This window comes from Penicillium concentricum, assembly GCF_028827145.1.
Source record: "Penicillium concentricum strain IBT 3081 chromosome Unknown utg000001l_segment0_segment0, whole genome shotgun sequence".
NCBI lineage: Eukaryota > Fungi > Ascomycota > Eurotiomycetes > Eurotiales > Aspergillaceae > Penicillium > Penicillium concentricum.
The window spans coordinates 7,567,823-7,584,841 of record NW_026622754.1 but is presented as its reverse complement, the minus strand read 5'-3'; the positions used below and the strand labels follow the sequence as shown (position 1 = coordinate 7,584,841).

Sequence of the window (17,019 nt, the reverse complement as noted above, 5' to 3'; positions counted from 1 at the left end):
CAAAATATACTGCGATTCTTGGCCCCCAAGGCCTAACTACAACTTGGAATAAAGTAAGGGGGAAATCATATGTTTTCCTTCCCAGTTTTTCAAACGGGGAACATGAATACATACGGAGTATATTATCTCTCGCCATCTAGAGATAGATATTCTTTCTCTAATTGACTCTTGGGAACCCTAACACCGACGCTATATACACTTTTTCTTGTTTTCGGGCTGAATAATGATCTGCAGATGTGGGTATCAGATAATGGGGTATTGAGACATTAGTCCAGGTCGTGGAAGGCCATGACATGCTGTGCACCACTGAGGTCCTTGCCCTTGGACTTCTTGCGCTTCTTTCGGTCCTTCGGTTCCTCGCGACGTTCCGCATCGCTGTCGTCCGAATCTTTCTCGTCATCACTATCATCCATCATGTCTTCATCGCCAGATCCATCACCGGCATTGTCCTCAGCCTCGTGCCACACCTTGACTGTCTGACCACCACCAGAGACCATACGGCCCTCGACATCAAAGCCCAAGCCCACGACACCATCAATTTCATCGTGCACAACCTCAGAAACTACTTGATTGGGTCCGATGCGCACAAACTTCACTTTTCCGTTTGAAAGGCCTGCGGCCACCACCTTGCCCAAGTAGTCGGGCGCAACCGTCATTGTCTCAATGGAATCTCCGCCATCGGTGCGGTCTACATAGATCCGATCATCCTGGTCATCCCATGCGCCCTTCTCCCAGAGAGTCATGATACCGCTGGCTCCACCAACAATGACCTTTTCGCCCCGGCTGGTTCCGCTCGAAGGCAAACCACGCATAAAGACGGAGCTGACCAATTCCTCTTCCTGGTTCTCGCTGCGCACCAAAACGCCCCTCCGGAGATCTGTCACGGCCAGGGTTGTTCCACCAGTGGTAACCCACTGCTTGCTGAAGCCCGATGTGCTAGTGTCGGAAGCCGGCAGAGGAGTGAGAGAGGAGATGTAGTCGTCGTGAGGGTGGTGCGACTGCTCAGGCCGCGCAGACACCTTGGAGTAGGGGATGCGGAGATCGTAGATGTGCAGAGCGCTTGAGTCAGTACCGAGGAGAAGAGTTTGAGGAGAGAGGGCGTGAATCATGGTTGGCGCATCAACAGAGCTATATGAATTGGAAAAAGACAGGTCAGCCAAATGCAAAGGTATTGCAACGCTTGATATTCGGGAGAGTTCCTTTACCCGTTCTTCTCATAAGGAATCACAATCTTGTTTTGCACCTGACCAGTCTCGGTGCTTGCAGCCTTCACGATACCGTCTGTACCAGCCGAGTAAAGCGTTTTGCCATCGATGCCAAATCCTAGGGTGCGGCAACTACCCTTGTGTCGCCGAGTTCTCCACATAGTGTCAATGTGGCCCTTTCCGGTCCGGGCAGACGAATTCGATATGGCATCTTCGTCATCATCTGTTTCTAAGGAAGGCAGTCGGAAGGTCTGGACGTGGCCCGAGGCCAGACCGACAGAGACTACGGGCTCCTCGGGGTGGATAGCCTGAGCGAACAGGTCCGAGGAAAGCGGAAGCGTGCAGACCGTGTCGAACATGGTTGCGAATTGCAAGGGGAATAAACACAAAATCTGAAGGCTTCTAGTGAGCCTAGTAAAAAATCTGCACTCGTGTGAATTAAATCAAGAGAATCAATTGCGAAAGCTGGAGCTTTAGAGCTGGCCGTTTTTTTTTTCTGCTGGGTCGAATACATTGACCGCCTTCTTTACTAGTTCAAGCTCAAATCGGCGAATGAAATCAATTCAATTCTGATAAAACAACTCTGATTCTAAAAAAGACAAAATGAAATCAAGAATACAGACAACTGTCAACGAAAGAAACCCTATATATCATTCACCACTATCCTCCAAATTGGGCATTTGCTGCCACTGGTGCAAGGGTTTATACAGCACGGAGACCCCGCATTCCAAGTGTAGTTGAGCTTCAGCAAGCGCCTGTCATTTTCACTCTTTAGGAAGAAGCGAAGGTGGAGCCAATGGGGCCGACCTTGATGTTGGAGTAGGTCACCTTGGCGGCGGCGTGCTCCTTCTCAACGGTCTCTGGGTCGCCGGAGGTGGTGGCGCAAGTGCCGCGGGGAGCACCAGGGTCGGAGGCAGCGGCATCAGTGGGGTAGACCTCGCCGTCCAACCAGAGCATGTTAGCGTAGTGGTCATCCCACAAGCTCATGACAAGAACCATTCCCTGGTCCAATCCCTCGCCCATACCAGCAAGACCACCGTGGGCAGTGAAGCTCTCCTCATCGCCGAAGGCCTTCTTCTGGGCTGAGCAGAACTCCTCGGTGATCGAGTTACCCTCGACGCCGGCGACTTCAGAGGCAGAGTTGGCAATGACCTTTCCGTCCTGGACGTAGATGCGCTTGATCTCACTGAGGGCGCCGGTGTCGGTGCCATCGGTGGTGATGAACTGAGTGACCACGGTAACCTTGGACTTGGAGTCGACGGTCATGCCGGGACCGTAGAAGGTCTCGTTGGCCATGCGGAAGGAGTTGAAGTCACATCCATCGGGATCGCAGGTTCCGGCGTAGCGGGTGCTGGAGTAAGTTCCACCACAGTCGTCGCCCTCGCACATGACCTGCTCGGGGCTGTCGCAAGGGTGGGGGGTGTAAGCAGTGGAGATGCTGTTGGCCTCCCAGATATCCATCTCGGGGCAGCAGGCTCCGTGGCCACCAACACCGGCGTTCTTGTCGTTGTCGGAAGGCACCCAACCGTCAACGTTGGCCTGTATCGCGCATTAGTCATTTCCCCACAAGCTTTTCGAATTGACTGGTATAAAAACTCACCTGACCGTTGATGAACTTCAGGTCACGGGGGCACTGAGAATCACAGTAGCCAGTTCCGTACTTGGCACCAGCCTTGTTGCCCTCGAATCTAGCGAGGCCACCATCGGCATCCATGGAGACGAAGTACAGAGCTCCGTTGAGTCCGCAGGGAAGCTCGGAAGTGTCGACATCAACTGTGAACTCCTGGTTCTTCAGCTTGAAAATCTGGTAGGTGCTATCGTCCTCCATCAGGAACAGACGAGAGCCAACGTTGGCGCCAGTGACGAAGGTCAAAGACAGGGCGTTGCCATCGGTGGTCGCACCGTAGGTCTTGGCGTAGTCTGCACCTTCCAGGGCGCAGTTGGTGGCGCAAGTCTCGTCATCGGGGCAGAGAGTTGCATCCCACTGTTATCAAAGTCAATCACCATGGACACTCATATATTCTCGGTTCGGGGTTGCTTACCTCGTTTCCAGTGTAGCAGTTGGTGGAACCCTCGACAGAGTGGAGCCAGCGCCAGTTGGCATCAATGACAACAGAGCCCTTCTGGTCAGCGCAAGTGCCCTCGGCGGTGCACTTTTGCCAGGTCAGAGAGGGATGAGTCTCAGCCTGCAATGTGCCAGCTTGCTGGGCACGGGCTGCCGCCGCCAGGGCGGAGAAAAGGAGAGCGCGTTGATACATTGCTGGTGAAGCGAAAGGATTGATTTGCAATGTTGTCTTGTTATCTTGTTGTCTGGCCTGCAGTTGATGAACAAAAATAATCTCGGGGTGGGAATAGATCTTTATATGTCTTTTCTCGGCACCAGATTTCTCTAAGTCATTGTCATGCAAGGCTTGACCAGAGTCCTTTCTGCATAGCATGACCGGTGTGACGGACCGTGAGGCCGTCACCAAATTGGTACGGATGGAGAGTCCACAATGATCGATCCAGAATCAACTTCCATACTGGATGACCTCCGTTGTCGTGCATTGATTTGAGAGTGGAAACGGGGCCTGAATCAGGAGGGGAATGATCATCGCTGGATGACCGTTGTGAGAAGTCTCATCAAGATCCTGACTGATATTGAAGTGGATAAACGTGGTTAAGCCGTTTCAACATCTGTGAAAACGGAGGATTCCCCGGTCCAGTTCTGTCCATTGCTGTATAAGATTCGGGGGGTTTGTTGATGCAGGGAGCCATGACTACGAATTAAGACGCTTTGGGGTATGTTGCCTGTCGATCTTTCATTTAAACATCAGGACCGGAAAATTTGGCTATAGAATTAAACTATGCTCTACAGAATTGAAGGATCATGAGACACTTTGTGGGGTTGAAGGGGTTGGAGCCTGCCAAGAGCGCCGCTAGATGGAATGGGCGCCACGGCGCTCCTCCACTGACATCAAACCGCCAAAAGGCGTTTTGTGTGACGGGTAATCCGCGAGGCGTTAAGCCCAAACACGGAGGATTGTTCTGCGGACCCTTCGGATATAAAGCGTTTCAGTCCGAAACCAGGATGATATTGTGAGGTCCTTGCAGTATCAGCTATCTAGCGATATTTGATATGGATTATTATCCTAATTCATAGAACATATTTCAATTCTATTTTGACATAGCGCTTGGAACAGTTCTCTGAATGGAACACATTAATTTGAAACCGAGGCTCTATTCATACATGCTGATCGTTCTCGTAAAGGTTACCATCGGGCATAAACTAAGCCTCTGCATAAATCGCCGCTCTCATGCGAATTTCCAGTCCGAAATAGGCATAGTAGACCGAAGGGTCATGGTATGATTTGTGGAGACATGGGATATCATATTGGATGGATTGTCCAACCCGATGCATTAGATGTAAAGGTAAGATGAAGGACACATACACATGCTAAGTCTTGGCTGTCGATCGCATTGCGGGGTCCAGTAGTATATGGACAATATCCAAATGGAGACCCGAGCCCTAGCAACACGGCAACGCCGGCGTTTCAAGATTATGTTACCGAATACGTCGCGGCCTATTTCGCGGATTGGGAGTCAAAAATGCGCCTAAGCAGTACACAATGTGAACTCTTGTGCAGAAGATATAATTTTACAGACCAACGGCAAACGTGCAGGATCCCCGCATCCTGGCAGTTGCGTGCAGTACATGGCGACAACCCTGAAATCCCGTGGCTTTAAAATGTACAACATATATTTGCCGGTGCTTTCTTTAACTGCCCTCATTAATCAAGGATTGTATGCGGAAAATTCCAATAAACAATATATCAAGGTTACATCTCTCCAGGTCCGCTACCTGTACTGCAGATTCCACGAAGCGCAAATGGCCAAATCCGACACGGTAATCTGCCGTCAATATACGAGCCAAGCCTTTACCTGTGCCCTAATGGAGCCCAGGTATAGAGTTCCTTCCATGAGTGGACAAATTTCCCCAGATATGGGTATGCAGCTAGCAATTTGCCAGTAATTGAACATGGGGAAACAAGGCATCGGACAGGCTAATGCGCAGAAGAATGCATGAATCTTCAGGGACGACTATCATGTAGATCGTTCCCTGTTGTGATAAGTGTCTTTGGGGCTAAGTTAATTCTCGATTTGCTTTAGGCTGAATACTTCAGGACTACCTAGGTAGGCAGCATCTGTGCTTATATTGAAGCGGAGAGATGACCGGCGACGCCGATTGGAGAAAGTGCCGCAATATTGAGGATACCTTCTAGGCAATTTGGTGAGTCCTGGTCATATCCAACTTCCCACATGGAGCTACTGTATAGAGGGTGTTGAAGTGGAAGACTCCCATTTCATTCAATTGAAATAGAATAAAAGGGGGTCTATCGAAATGTTCATACGGATAACTATACATAAAAAAGAAGAGAAACAAGCGTTGCTGCGATACCATAAAATGGATATGAAAATGCAAAAAGAAAAAAGAAACTCCGATGGGGGGATTCGAACCCCCGTTAGTGCTGTGAAAGAGCACAGTGATAACCCCTACACTACATCGGATTGTTATACAATTTTCAGCGATCCAGGCCTACTTATCCCTATAACTCTTATTTTTTTTATTGCCTATTCTTATTTCTGTAGTTGAATTACCGATAATTCTAGGTTGTATTAGAATACCACATGCACGATTCAAGAAAGGGTGATAGCGTTTTACGTAACAATATAATTGTCGTTCTTCCAAATAATTGAAAGGTTGATGCTCAACCATTTGGTCATGAAAAAGCGTAGTTGGATACGACAGGAACCACACCTAAGACCAGTGCTCTTCATATAGCACTCAACGCTTACTACAAATCTGGATTTGTTCTTTCTGTAAAAAAAGTGCCATTGTATTATTGAGGGCTCCTACGCGTATATAAAGGCGAAAGCTCTCGTCGTTTTCATTTTCATTCATATGTGCATGTACACAGGCATATATATATATCTCTAACTTATATCAATAAAAACCAAGATAGAGGGAGCAAAATATCTAATTACGCTCACATTCAACACACCATGATGACATTTACCAGTGTCTATCCCCAAAAAGAAAAGGACAAAGGAACCGGAAATGGTTGTATATACCAGGTTTATCAGTCCACGCCTCCAGATCCATGGATGGGCCATTTCCGAGGAAACCATACGGACAGTATCACCATCCCGAGCGGAAATAAAAGCTCTTGTATGCTATCAGGGTTCAATAACCGAAGTCGCCAAGAGACACATGATGGTTATTTATAGTAAATACTTCCTGAGTTGTATAACAAGAATAGTTGGCCGCCTATGCCGCTATGCGGCTCTGAGGTAGACGGCGGGAAGGAAGCGGAAAGAGGCGACTTTTCTATGTCTAAGCTGGGACATTGGAAGTGAGAAAAATGTTTAAATTACAACAAAAGATAATGAATATAGAAAGAAATAGGGCATTGAAAATAAAGAAATAAAAAAAGAAATTCTCCGATGGGGGGATTCGAACCCCCGTTAGTGCTGTGAAAGAGCACAGTGATAACCCCTACACTACATCGGAGTGTTGTGTAAGTAGCACCCATAATTGATTAATTGTACTTGCAATATTCAGATCTACTGCTGATAATCCTTTAGCACTCCCCACTGGCACTGCTACCCATACAACAAGAGAGACTCTTCAAAGCTAAGCCATCATACGAAATGCTACTCAATCCAATGTAAATCAATTGGTCATTGTCCAAGTGTCGATATATCAAGTATTTACATCTCAAATCTGGTCTCTCCGTCGTCACATTTACTCTCGACATTTGGTTCCTTCTATATCAACAACCACGAAGTTTCTGAGAAACTTCTCGACCTCAGGCAAGTCTTCCAGTGACCCAATGAATGCAACATGTTGGTCCGGACGCACGAGAACCATACACCCTTCGGCTGAGACCCCATAAAACTCATGAGCAGATCCACATTTCTCGCTGTACGGCTGATTATCGGCAAAGACCTTCCAATAATCATATCCAAGCTTTTTGTCAAATGGTCTGAAGACTTGCGACAACTCCATCAGCTCGATCTTGTCTCGGGGGGCACAGTGAACTAGATAAGTCGATACCCTACCGACTGAATCATTCTGCTGGTTGATTATATGAATTAGAGAGTCGTTTCGCCCAAGTTGCAACCCTAGAATTTGGAGCCGAGTCATTTGAGACTTCTCCAATAGATCGCCGCCCAAGATTAGCAAGTGCCACTCTCCAGTGCTCTGAAGCAGTCGTTGGATATGATAAGGACGAGAGTCACTCTGACACAAGACTTGTATACTTGGTAGTCTTGCCCCCAGCACAATATTTGCGGCGAGATTGGTTTTGCTGTGTGGGAGCATCGGTTCTAGCACATGGCTCTTCCCGGCTGGTATGTCGTCCCATGCTCGTGTTACAAGCAGACCAGGTTGATAGCAGGCTTGCGACCCAGACTCAGAGGTATTTTCTTCCCCGAGAGTTGCACGAAGGGTACCCTCATTTTGGCCGGTGGAATCCGATCTCGGTACTTTCTCTCCGATTCCCAAGACCATCCGTTTGTCAAAGGCGATTAGTCGCATCGCGACCGCACCACGCTCAGCCTGATATGTGTGCAAAATGCTCGGGGTGGCCTTTCCTTTAATAACAGAAGCCAATTTCCAGCCTAGATTGTATGTGTCTTGGATGCTGACGTTCATGCCCTTTCCAGCCTTGGGCGAATGGGTGTGTACCGCATCACCGGCCAGGAACACTCGGTTATGTTTGGACAGAGCGGGACACAGCCTTTGACCAACCTATATAAGGTCGTGTCAAATTCTTATTATTTCACCATGAGCAACAGGCTTGAACCAACTGTGTATATGGTCGACCACTCAGTGTAAGGCGCTTCGAAGCTATACGGGTGCAGGATATCTTTCACGATAGTCACCAGGGTCTCCGGATGATAGTCTGCCTTGAACAACGCGGCAGCTCCGGGAGAAAGCTGAACATAAAATCGAACCATTCTTTCTTCTCGGGGTATAATCATCAAGTGGCCAGCCTCAGATTTTATGATGCATCTTTTGCGGATGTCGGCTTCAGTTTGCATCAGTGATCAGTCGGAGGAAAGGGGCTATTAACTTTTGCTCACGGAAATTGGTCGCAGGTATCACATCAATAACCCCCCAATTCTCATTCATATGATCTCCTTCGAGCTCAAGACCAAGCCTCGTTCGGACCCAACTTCGGGCCCCGTCACAACCAACCACGTATTTGGCGTTGACCGTGGCCAAGGTACACTATGACAGTTATTAGCTTTTGTCCTCAGTTGAGCGGAAAATGTATATACCTCTGCATTCGATTGTTTTGTCTGTATCATCACTCGCACGGGATATTCTGTAGAGTCTTGCAAAATGTCTAATTTGACAGGCGCTGTGTTCCATCGAACCTCGACTGAGCTGTGGGAATGAAGAAGTTCCAAAAATGTCTCCTCAATCTTTCCCTGCCCATAAGTGGCTTCTTGATATCGGGAAAGCCCTCGACTCGCGTTCTTGAGTACTGTCTGACGTTGTATATCACCATTCTCCAACTCATTCTGCATAGTACTCAAAGGTTAGAGACAGAGGCACAGAGACACACACACACACACACACACATAAAGAGAGAGGAAGAGAGAGAAAGAGAGAAAGAAAAGAAGACTATTTTCTGTTTCACCAAGTTTTAAGGGATATATTTTCACTTACCCACAAGCACAAGTCAATTGTGAGATTGGCACCTCTGTAGATAGTTTCTCCCAGTCCGAAACTGTCCAATATCTCCAATGTGCGGCTTTCAACCCCGTCGGCATGCCCAGCTTGGGTCCTCAGTGCTTTCTGGTCAATTAAAATGGTCTTGATTCCTGTTTGTGCCATCCAAGTCGCGGCCATGAGTCTACAAAACAGTGTCAACGAGGTATCACTAGTTTCACATGGGATACACACCCTGCTGGGCCCGCGCCAACAATGAGGACATCGACATTAAATTCATTTGGCGTCATTTTGGCACAGAAAGGAGATCAGAGCTTGTTGTTGAAAGGTTTAGTCCAGGCCTAGTATTTCTGTATATCTATACTTCATACTTAGGTTGCCTTTACAGCCTTCCGGGGGTTACATCAATTCTTTGAATGCCTCCACAACCAAGAACCTCACTTCCCTTTCCAGGACTTTGACGTAATAGCGTGATACAGTTGATCACCTGCTTGAAGAATTGTAGCGCTTATCAATATGCATGTGCAAGCACTTGTTCTGAGACAGAATAATCTGAATCGGGAAATGTGTACGGGGGTCATAATATGAGTGCAAAGAAAGTATAAGAACCGATATCTTGGTCTAATTCCAGAATATATGCCTTTGAACTCTAAGACGAATCCCATTCGCAAACAACTATCTTCTTACACTTGAATTCTCTTTTTTCTCTCACGGCTATCTTTGAGAAATTCAAAGATAAGACAGTCATGCCAACTCACCTTGATGAAGTCCGCAGGGCTTGGAAAACCCTCAATGAGAATAGCGGTAGAGCTAGCGTGGTGACATTGAATGGAGAGCCTGAATCATTGCAAGTGGCCCATATTGTTGCGGTGGCAAGGTGATTTACCCAATAAACTTGATTACGTCTAGATTTTGATTCCTATGTCATCCTCTTAGGCTCTCAGTGGATGCTGCCTTTTTGCAGTCCGATCCTATTGTGGCTCGTATTCAGGAAAGCATTGCCACATTGGACTTGCATTTGAATAACGGAGAAGTTATATACGGTACATGGGAAAGAATTCGACTCTGTTCATTGGGTAGTTGCTGATCGATTTTATGCACTGAAGGGGTCAATACTGGCTGCGGTGGCAATGCAAACACAAGGACAAGAAAACTTGAGTTGCTCCAGAAAGCCTTCCTACAGCATCATCAATCAGGTGTCCTTCTCTCACTACCTGAAAATGGGAATAGTTCGTATACTATGCCCCACGACGCTAGTCACCACGCCCTGCCACGAGAGGTTGTGCGCGGTGCTATGCTTCTGCGATGCAACTCCCTGCTTCGGGGGCATTCTGCTGTCAGAATGGAGGTTATAGAGCTCTTGATTCAGGCCCTCAATTTTGGAATTACTCCACTCATCCCTCTTCGAGGTAGTATTTCGGCCTCTGGAGATCTATCACCTCTTGCCTATCTTGGTGGATTGATTGAGGGAAGTCCCGACATTTTCGTGCAGGTGGCACAGGAAAGCCCCAACAATGGAAATCCAGAAAAAGGGGTTGAGGTGATGTCAGCCGCGAATGCGCTGCGCCGAGCCAACATCACACCTCTGACCTTGAGGGCGAAGGAAGGCCTCGGAGTCATGAACGGAACTGCACCGAGTGCTGCGGCTGCCGCGCTCACGTTGCATGATATCAACAACCTCACTATTTTGACTCAAGTCCTTACCGCAATGGCGACAGAGGCACTTCTCGGATCAATCGACAATTATGATGACTTCATCTCGCAGTGCCGGCCACACCCGGGGCAGATAGAAGTGGCCCGCAATATCCGTGGGTTGTTAGCTGGAACTATGTTGGCTGAGAGGACGAACGTTCATAGGCAAGGTCTCGCTCAGGATCGATACGCTTTGCGTACTGCACCCCAGTGGATTGGCCCTGTGACCGAGGATCTCTTACTGGCCAATCGGCAGATTACCATTGAGTTAAATTCATCGACCGATAACCCACTGATCGAGGTAGCCAGAGATCGGTTTCATCATGGTGGAAATTTTCAAGCTGCATCTATTACGAGCGCCATGGAAAAGGCTAAAACCGCACTAGTGATGCTCGGCAGGCTTATTGTATCACAGTGCCAGGAGATCATCAATCCCAATCTCAACAAGGGACTGCCACCTAATCTCTGTTTTGATGATCCTAGTACCTCTTTCACATGCAAGGGCATCGACATCAATATGTCGGCCTACTTCTCGGAATTAGCATTTTTGAGCAATTCCGTTGTAAGCCATGTGCATGTTGCGGATATGAACAACCAATCAGTCAATTCGCTGGCTCTGATCGCATGCCGATATGTTAAGGAAGGTGTCGACATTGTGACCATGATGTGTGCAGCCCATCTCTACGTTCTGTGCCAAGCACTTGATCTACGAGCCATGACTCTGGACTTCTTTGCCACTGCAAAGGTAGCTCTCCGCGACCTCTACCAAGAGCTATGGTGTGCTGGGGAAATTCCCGATTTTGATACTCTATGGGATGCTATCACTGAATCGTGGGATGCGCATAATGACTCGGACGAGATTGAAACACGGTGCGAGAAAGTTGCAGCGGACTCAGCCCATTGTGCCGTCGATCAGATAACAATTTCCGAGTCATCTTTGTCTTTTGATTCATTGACATTATTTCCCAAATGGAGGGCTAGGGTTGCATCTCTTCTGAAGAAGGCGCATGAGAAAACCCGCCACCAGTTCCTCAGTAACCAATCGACTCCTCACTATTTGGCTACATCGACGAAGGAAATTTATCTCTGGGTGCGTCAAACCCTACATGTTCCTCTACACCAAGGACTTGGGGACCATCCCGGAGATAGCGAAAATGCAAAGGACAACAAGACCATTGGCACACGAGTTTCAGTGATATATACTGCCATTCGCGATGGAAAATTGATGGAACCACTGCAGAGGGCAACCAGCATGACACTCTAATGTTACAACCACAGACGCGGGATATAAGGGGTATCCGTTATCCAGCGAATCAAGTCGCCCATTTGAAGAAGTAGATCAGAATTTAGGGAATTGAACATTTATCGCTCAAATATCATCTGATCTCCCGGGGCTGGGGACTATATCCCGTAGGCTTGAGACCCAACCTTTGCTTTTTCACAAAGTTTCCCCCAGACTGTGCTTCTTCTTGGTGTTGTCCATCTGTATGCTCATTGATAAAATTACATTCGGCGTTTTGCATACTGCATAGCACGGCATGAGTCAAGGCTGTATTGGCATAAACCCTGGATGTTTTCCTAAACTATACGTCGATATTTCTTCAGCGGCAGGTACCTCGAAGGGGTAAGATCGACAGTAAATCATCTTGTCCTGCAAGAGATCGAGAACTCTGCATCACGAGTTGCTGCAACTGCACACATTGAATTATCTGGTGTGCCTCTGTATTATGATTCGTCTCAATAGAATGTGATCATCATTGAAATTATATTCCATCAAAAATAAACACCACAGATCGAGACGGAGAACCGCTTCGAAAACCGAGGCTTCAAAGAATTATGATATCATTCGATTCAAGCAATAGGAAAATTTTGCTGCCTCCGTACAACATAGGTAAAAGCTATATAATAAATTGAGATTTCACGACTTTACCACCAAGAACTATTCCGAATCGCAACATAGCGCCCTTTGAACTCGAAGAATCTTTGAGCAGACATTCAATATGACAAAAGACCAGAGAGAAGCCTATAAGCCTGAGGGGGCTATTTATGTGTGCCCAATTTGTGCTTCTCCCCACTCGTTCCCAAAATCTGATATCTTGAATAGTATGATGACGGCCGGGAAGAGCGACTCCTGGAATTTATTCAATCTCATCCAAACTACAAATCGATGCAAGGAAAACCAGAGATAATAATGGCCGCAATTGATGAGTACGGACATAAACATGACTTCCTCATGAATGTTGGCTGGGAAAAGGGCAAAATTGTGGCCGAGAAACTGATTCCCGAGTTACGACCCGATTTCATGATTGAGTTGGGAGGCTATGTGGGATACTCTGCTTTGTTCTTCGGCAGTGCACTAAAGCGCGCTCGTGGCCGCAAATATTTGAGTCTCGAGGCAAGCCCTAAGTTTGCCGCTGTAGCTGCGGCTTTGGTGGAACTTGCCGGATTGGACGACGTAGTAGAAATCATCGTGGGTCCCTGTCGGGACTCTCTCCGTCAAATCCGGCAGACTTACCCGACTGGCGCAGTTGATGTGCTCTTCATTGATCATGCAAAGATTCATTATGTCAATGATTTGAAGCTATGTGAAGAGCTCAGTCTGGTGAGACCCGGGACAACTGTGATCGCCGATAATGTGATTTGGCCAGGAGTTCCCGAGTACCGGGCCTACGTGAAAGAGCCGATCGCGGGCAAGATCTACCGTATGCAGCAGGAGCAAAAGGCACAGATGACTTCCTTGGAAGATCCAAGTAAAGAAATATCCCTGGGGAACCCATACTTGACCTACGACACTACTCTGATTGAAAGTTGGGGGCCAACTGGTGAACCTGTGAGTTTTCCCTGCGAACGCCTTCAGAGACACTACTAAATATAAACAGGATGGCCTAGAGGTCTCCCGCTGTGTGAAACTTGAAAGTGATTAGGAGAGTGGTTTTCCTTTTTTCTTTTGGAAATATCTAGGATGGAACTAAAAACCTGCCGTATTTGCTGAGAGAATCCCTGGAGAGTGCCTAGGTGGTTCTCAAGCTTGACATAGAATTTCCATGCTAGTTATATGACCACATAAGTAACTTATTCCGTCAATTATCCTTGCTTCACTTAATTCAAAGACATGTTAGGATCGTAACCAGTCCAAATTCACCTCTGTAGAATATAATCTCAACGCACTTAATTGTCACGTCACATCCAGGACTGGATTTTGATTGATCACCTGTCGTTCCTCCATGATGCCTACAAAACACTTATTGGGCTATATTCCGGCCATCGGGTCCAATATACAAATGAGTAGGCGAGGTTCGAGCCCGAACGTTCATGTTCATGGCCCCGGGTGTGAGTATGCAACTCTAACCCGCGGTGATCGCCAAATTTGAATAAGCGAACATACCGATGTAATTCCCAGACAGGAAAGATTAAATAAATGTATAATATTTGCATTATATATCACACGGTGTTTTTTGGTGGAAATTTACCCTCGCAGGGATGTGTGTATATGATATGTCCACCTGCATCGGGAGATTGAGTAAACTATTATTGAATTCATCATATAGATAGCACGACAGGGTTGTACATGCAACGAAAAGCCTTGAAAGCATTGCAGAATGCAACGCATCGGTCCAAAGGGACCTCCTGATCTCAGAATGTCAATTTTACAATAGTTTACCTGCATCATTAAGAGTCTACTCAGAGACTGAAGCAGTCAGTGGTGAGCGGTCTGTAAATGGATGGACATATAGAAAAGTATTATCTGTTGAAGTTCGACCGCGTATTTGAAAATTATCTGATATTTGCTGAAGAGTTCCTGGACTATACTGAATTTTGAACACATCATGACACCACCTTTCAAGACCATCGCTATCTTTGGGGCCAATGGACAAATGGGGAAGCCTGTCTTTGAAGCCCTGGTCAACTCCAAGGAGCCGGTATTCAAAGTTGTCGCGTTTGTCTCTCCAGGATCGAATTTCAACCTCTTCGACTACGGGGAAGTAAATGCGCTGATCAAGAGAGTAGATCTCATGAATGTTGCTACGGATGACCTTGCAACATTGTTGGCCCATGAGAAGGTGGACGTGGTTTTCAGCGCTCTGGGTGGCGAATTTCTTGCAAAGCAGAGTGTTGTTCAAGATGCTGCGGCAAAAGCTGGAGTCAGACGATTCTACCCCAGTGAGTTTGGAATGCATCATGTGGCTTGGCTGCCTGATGGGGATGTATATCTTAATCCTGTAAGTCTTTGGATATCTCAGTAACATGGCAAGTGTCTAATAGTCCTATAGACCTGGGCATTTAAAATGAAGTGCCTCGAGGATGCGCTTCATCATCCATCTATTTACGATGGACGGATGACATACACTGTGGTCGGGTGTGCAGATGCCTATGACGCGCCTGGTGAGCCATTGCTTTGTCCGTGGATTGAGAAAGATGAGTCCCGCTTGAAGAACAGATGTGTTATCCATTGTGTAGGAAACCCAGACGCAAAAATGGATTATTCCTCTCGGGTGGATGTCGCGAATTTCATCGTTGAAACGCTTCGCCACCCAGAGAGATCAGAAAACCAATTGTTCGGATTTCGAAGTGATTTGATCTCCTTTCGGGAAGTTGCACATCTTCTACAACGGTATTCGGGAAAACCGGTTAAATTGAATGTCATTTCCGTAGACGAAATGAAGAAAATTATCGAAGATCCCTCGTCGGCGCCTGAAGAACTACAAGGAGACAGCACTTTTCCCATAGAGTTCTTGATGGTGCTTAGATACATTCAAGGCCAGGGCCTTTTCCGGAGGCCTCCAGGGCTGTTGAATAACGATCTTTTCCCAGAAGTCAAGACTCTCTCGGTCAAGAACTATTTCAAGCAGCTTTTCGCAGCTTGAGATTACATGAAGCGCTTTAGGCTGCAGTCTACACATTACTTTATTATTAATTAGGTGGTATTGAGTTCTTTTAGTACGATATGAATGGATGATGGCAATTTCTTCTAAATAATTTGAATGGAGCTGCAGAGATACTCGAGGGAAAACGCAATATTAACCACGATTGTTTCACCCAAATTGTCTTCTATCGTAAATTCCCTATCCGAAGAATCTGCACAGCGTTTTCAACACTATATTTAGCGTGAATGTAGCATTTGAAGAAAGAAAATAGAAAATCGAGCAAGGATGGAGCGCAGCGAGGGGCCCAAGAGCCAAGCTGAATGACCATCGTGCTCGTTTGACAACTTGGTTCATCACTGTCAGTTTCCATAACATCCAGAAGGTATGAACCGGAATTCAACCTTTGTGATTTATGATCATCGGAGAGGCGTGCCTTAGTTATGCAAGTAAGGTTATACAGCATCTAGAACTTCCTCGCCTACTATTGCCTGTTACACAATGTATATGCAGTCCTTTGCTTATGTAGAAAATTACAAGATTTCTGGATGGCAAAGGCCAAGTGACAGCAGTCTGGTTATATTTTAATTATTCTCACTGGTAGTTAGATAAAAAATTTGAGGGAATATTCGATTACTACTAAAAAATGCAGTGTGACGTTTTGCTGAGGGTTCTGTATCCATATATAATCCGGCCCTGGAGGATCCCGAACGAATGGAGAAGTCCTCTCAACATCTACAACCAGCATTCAAACCATTTTCGCTGCCATGACTACTAAAACCCCCGATTATGGAAAAGTTGGAGAGCGGCTATTGCTCAACTACATTGAAGCCACAGCCTCTCAGAACCCGGGCAAGCCAGCTGTTCATCAGCTTCTTATCCCAGAAGATGACGATTCCCATGAGCCAAGAATTGTCACTTTGAATTACCAGCAGTTGGTAAATTTGATCAACAAACTATGCTGGAAATTACATAAAGGTGGTCTTACATCCCAAGCATCCGTTGCGTACGCCTCGCTCACTCCGTATTTTACATATGGCCTTTGATGCTAATATGACGCGCGAGTAGATACTTGGGCCCGAGTGATTTCAGGCATATTTTAATCACATTGGCGGCAGCGAAATTACAAGCCAGAGTATGTATAAACTAGTGCACGGCAATATTGCTATGTCTAATAAGTCAATCAGATTCTTTTGCTTTCCCCAAGAGGAAGTATTTCGATTCACGAACACCTCACGCAAGAGTGCCAGTGTTCGCTCTTGTTATATGATACGGAGTTTGCGGAAACGTCGAATAAAATTTCCCAGAAACGAAAAATCGAGATACTTCACGTTGACGGCCTGGATGAATTGCTCGGCAATTTGGACCCAGTAGAGCACTACCCATACGAGGGAAGTTGGAGTACACTATCATATCTTCCAATAGCGGTAAGTCCTCTGTTTAGATTACTTTCCGCTTACACCCCGACTCCTAACAAGCGAAAAGATATTGCATACAAGCGGATCTACGGGCATGCCCAAGCTTGTACCGTTCACCC

The 17,019-nt window shown here is 46.7% G+C and overlaps 7 protein-coding genes across 7 annotated transcripts; 4 read left to right on the top strand and 3 right to left on the bottom strand.

Moving 5' to 3' along the window:
- Nucleotides 1–266: 266 nt before the first annotated feature.
- N7517_002913 (WD40 repeat domain-containing protein) lies at nucleotides 267–1,564 on the bottom strand (the record flags this gene model as incomplete). Its single annotated transcript, XM_056720643.1, has 2 exons — nucleotides 267–1,128; nucleotides 1,206–1,564. The coding sequence occupies 2 exons, from the start codon at nucleotides 1,562–1,564 to the stop codon at nucleotides 267–269; spliced, it is 1,221 nt and encodes a 406-aa protein (XP_056584778.1).
- Nucleotides 1,565–1,976: 412 nt separating this feature from the next.
- N7517_002912 (glycoside hydrolase family 7 protein) lies at nucleotides 1,977–3,463 on the bottom strand (the record flags this gene model as incomplete). Its single annotated transcript, XM_056720642.1, has 3 exons — nucleotides 1,977–2,744; nucleotides 2,806–3,189; nucleotides 3,248–3,463. 3 exons carry the CDS (start codon nucleotides 3,461–3,463, stop codon nucleotides 1,977–1,979), a joined length of 1,368 nt encoding a protein of 455 aa, XP_056584777.1.
- A 3,527-nt stretch (nucleotides 3,464–6,990) lies between these two features.
- Nucleotides 6,991–9,218, bottom strand: N7517_002911 (putative FAD monooxygenase; the record flags this gene model as incomplete). Its single annotated transcript, XM_056720641.1, has 6 exons — nucleotides 6,991–7,998; nucleotides 8,058–8,278; nucleotides 8,334–8,481; nucleotides 8,532–8,777; nucleotides 8,926–9,112; nucleotides 9,163–9,218. The coding sequence occupies 6 exons, from the start codon at nucleotides 9,216–9,218 to the stop codon at nucleotides 6,991–6,993; spliced, it is 1,866 nt and encodes a 621-aa protein (XP_056584776.1).
- A 456-nt stretch (nucleotides 9,219–9,674) lies between these two features.
- Nucleotides 9,675–11,884, top strand: N7517_002910 (aromatic amino acid ammonia-lyase; the record flags this gene model as incomplete). The annotated part of the gene is made up of 3 exons (XM_056720640.1): nucleotides 9,675–9,805; nucleotides 9,865–10,004; nucleotides 10,035–11,884. The coding sequence occupies 3 exons, from the start codon at nucleotides 9,675–9,677 to the stop codon at nucleotides 11,882–11,884; spliced, it is 2,121 nt and encodes a 706-aa protein (XP_056584775.1).
- A 736-nt stretch (nucleotides 11,885–12,620) lies between these two features.
- Nucleotides 12,621–13,544, top strand: N7517_002909 (O-methyltransferase; the record flags this gene model as incomplete). The annotated part of the gene is made up of 3 exons (XM_056720639.1): nucleotides 12,621–12,668; nucleotides 12,725–13,450; nucleotides 13,500–13,544. 3 exons carry the CDS (start codon nucleotides 12,621–12,623, stop codon nucleotides 13,542–13,544), a joined length of 819 nt encoding a protein of 272 aa, XP_056584774.1.
- A 903-nt stretch (nucleotides 13,545–14,447) lies between these two features.
- N7517_002908 (uncharacterized protein) lies at nucleotides 14,448–15,485 on the top strand (the record flags this gene model as incomplete). The annotated part of the gene is made up of 2 exons (XM_056720638.1): nucleotides 14,448–14,840; nucleotides 14,892–15,485. 2 exons carry the CDS (start codon nucleotides 14,448–14,450, stop codon nucleotides 15,483–15,485), a joined length of 987 nt encoding a protein of 328 aa, XP_056584773.1.
- A 764-nt stretch (nucleotides 15,486–16,249) lies between these two features.
- Nucleotides 16,250–16,528, top strand: N7517_002907 (Male sterility NAD-binding; the record flags this gene model as incomplete). The annotated part of the gene is made up of 1 exon (XM_056720637.1): nucleotides 16,250–16,528. One exon carries the CDS (start codon nucleotides 16,250–16,252, stop codon nucleotides 16,526–16,528), a length of 279 nt encoding a protein of 92 aa, XP_056584772.1.
- Between the last annotated feature and the right edge of the window lie 491 nt (nucleotides 16,529–17,019).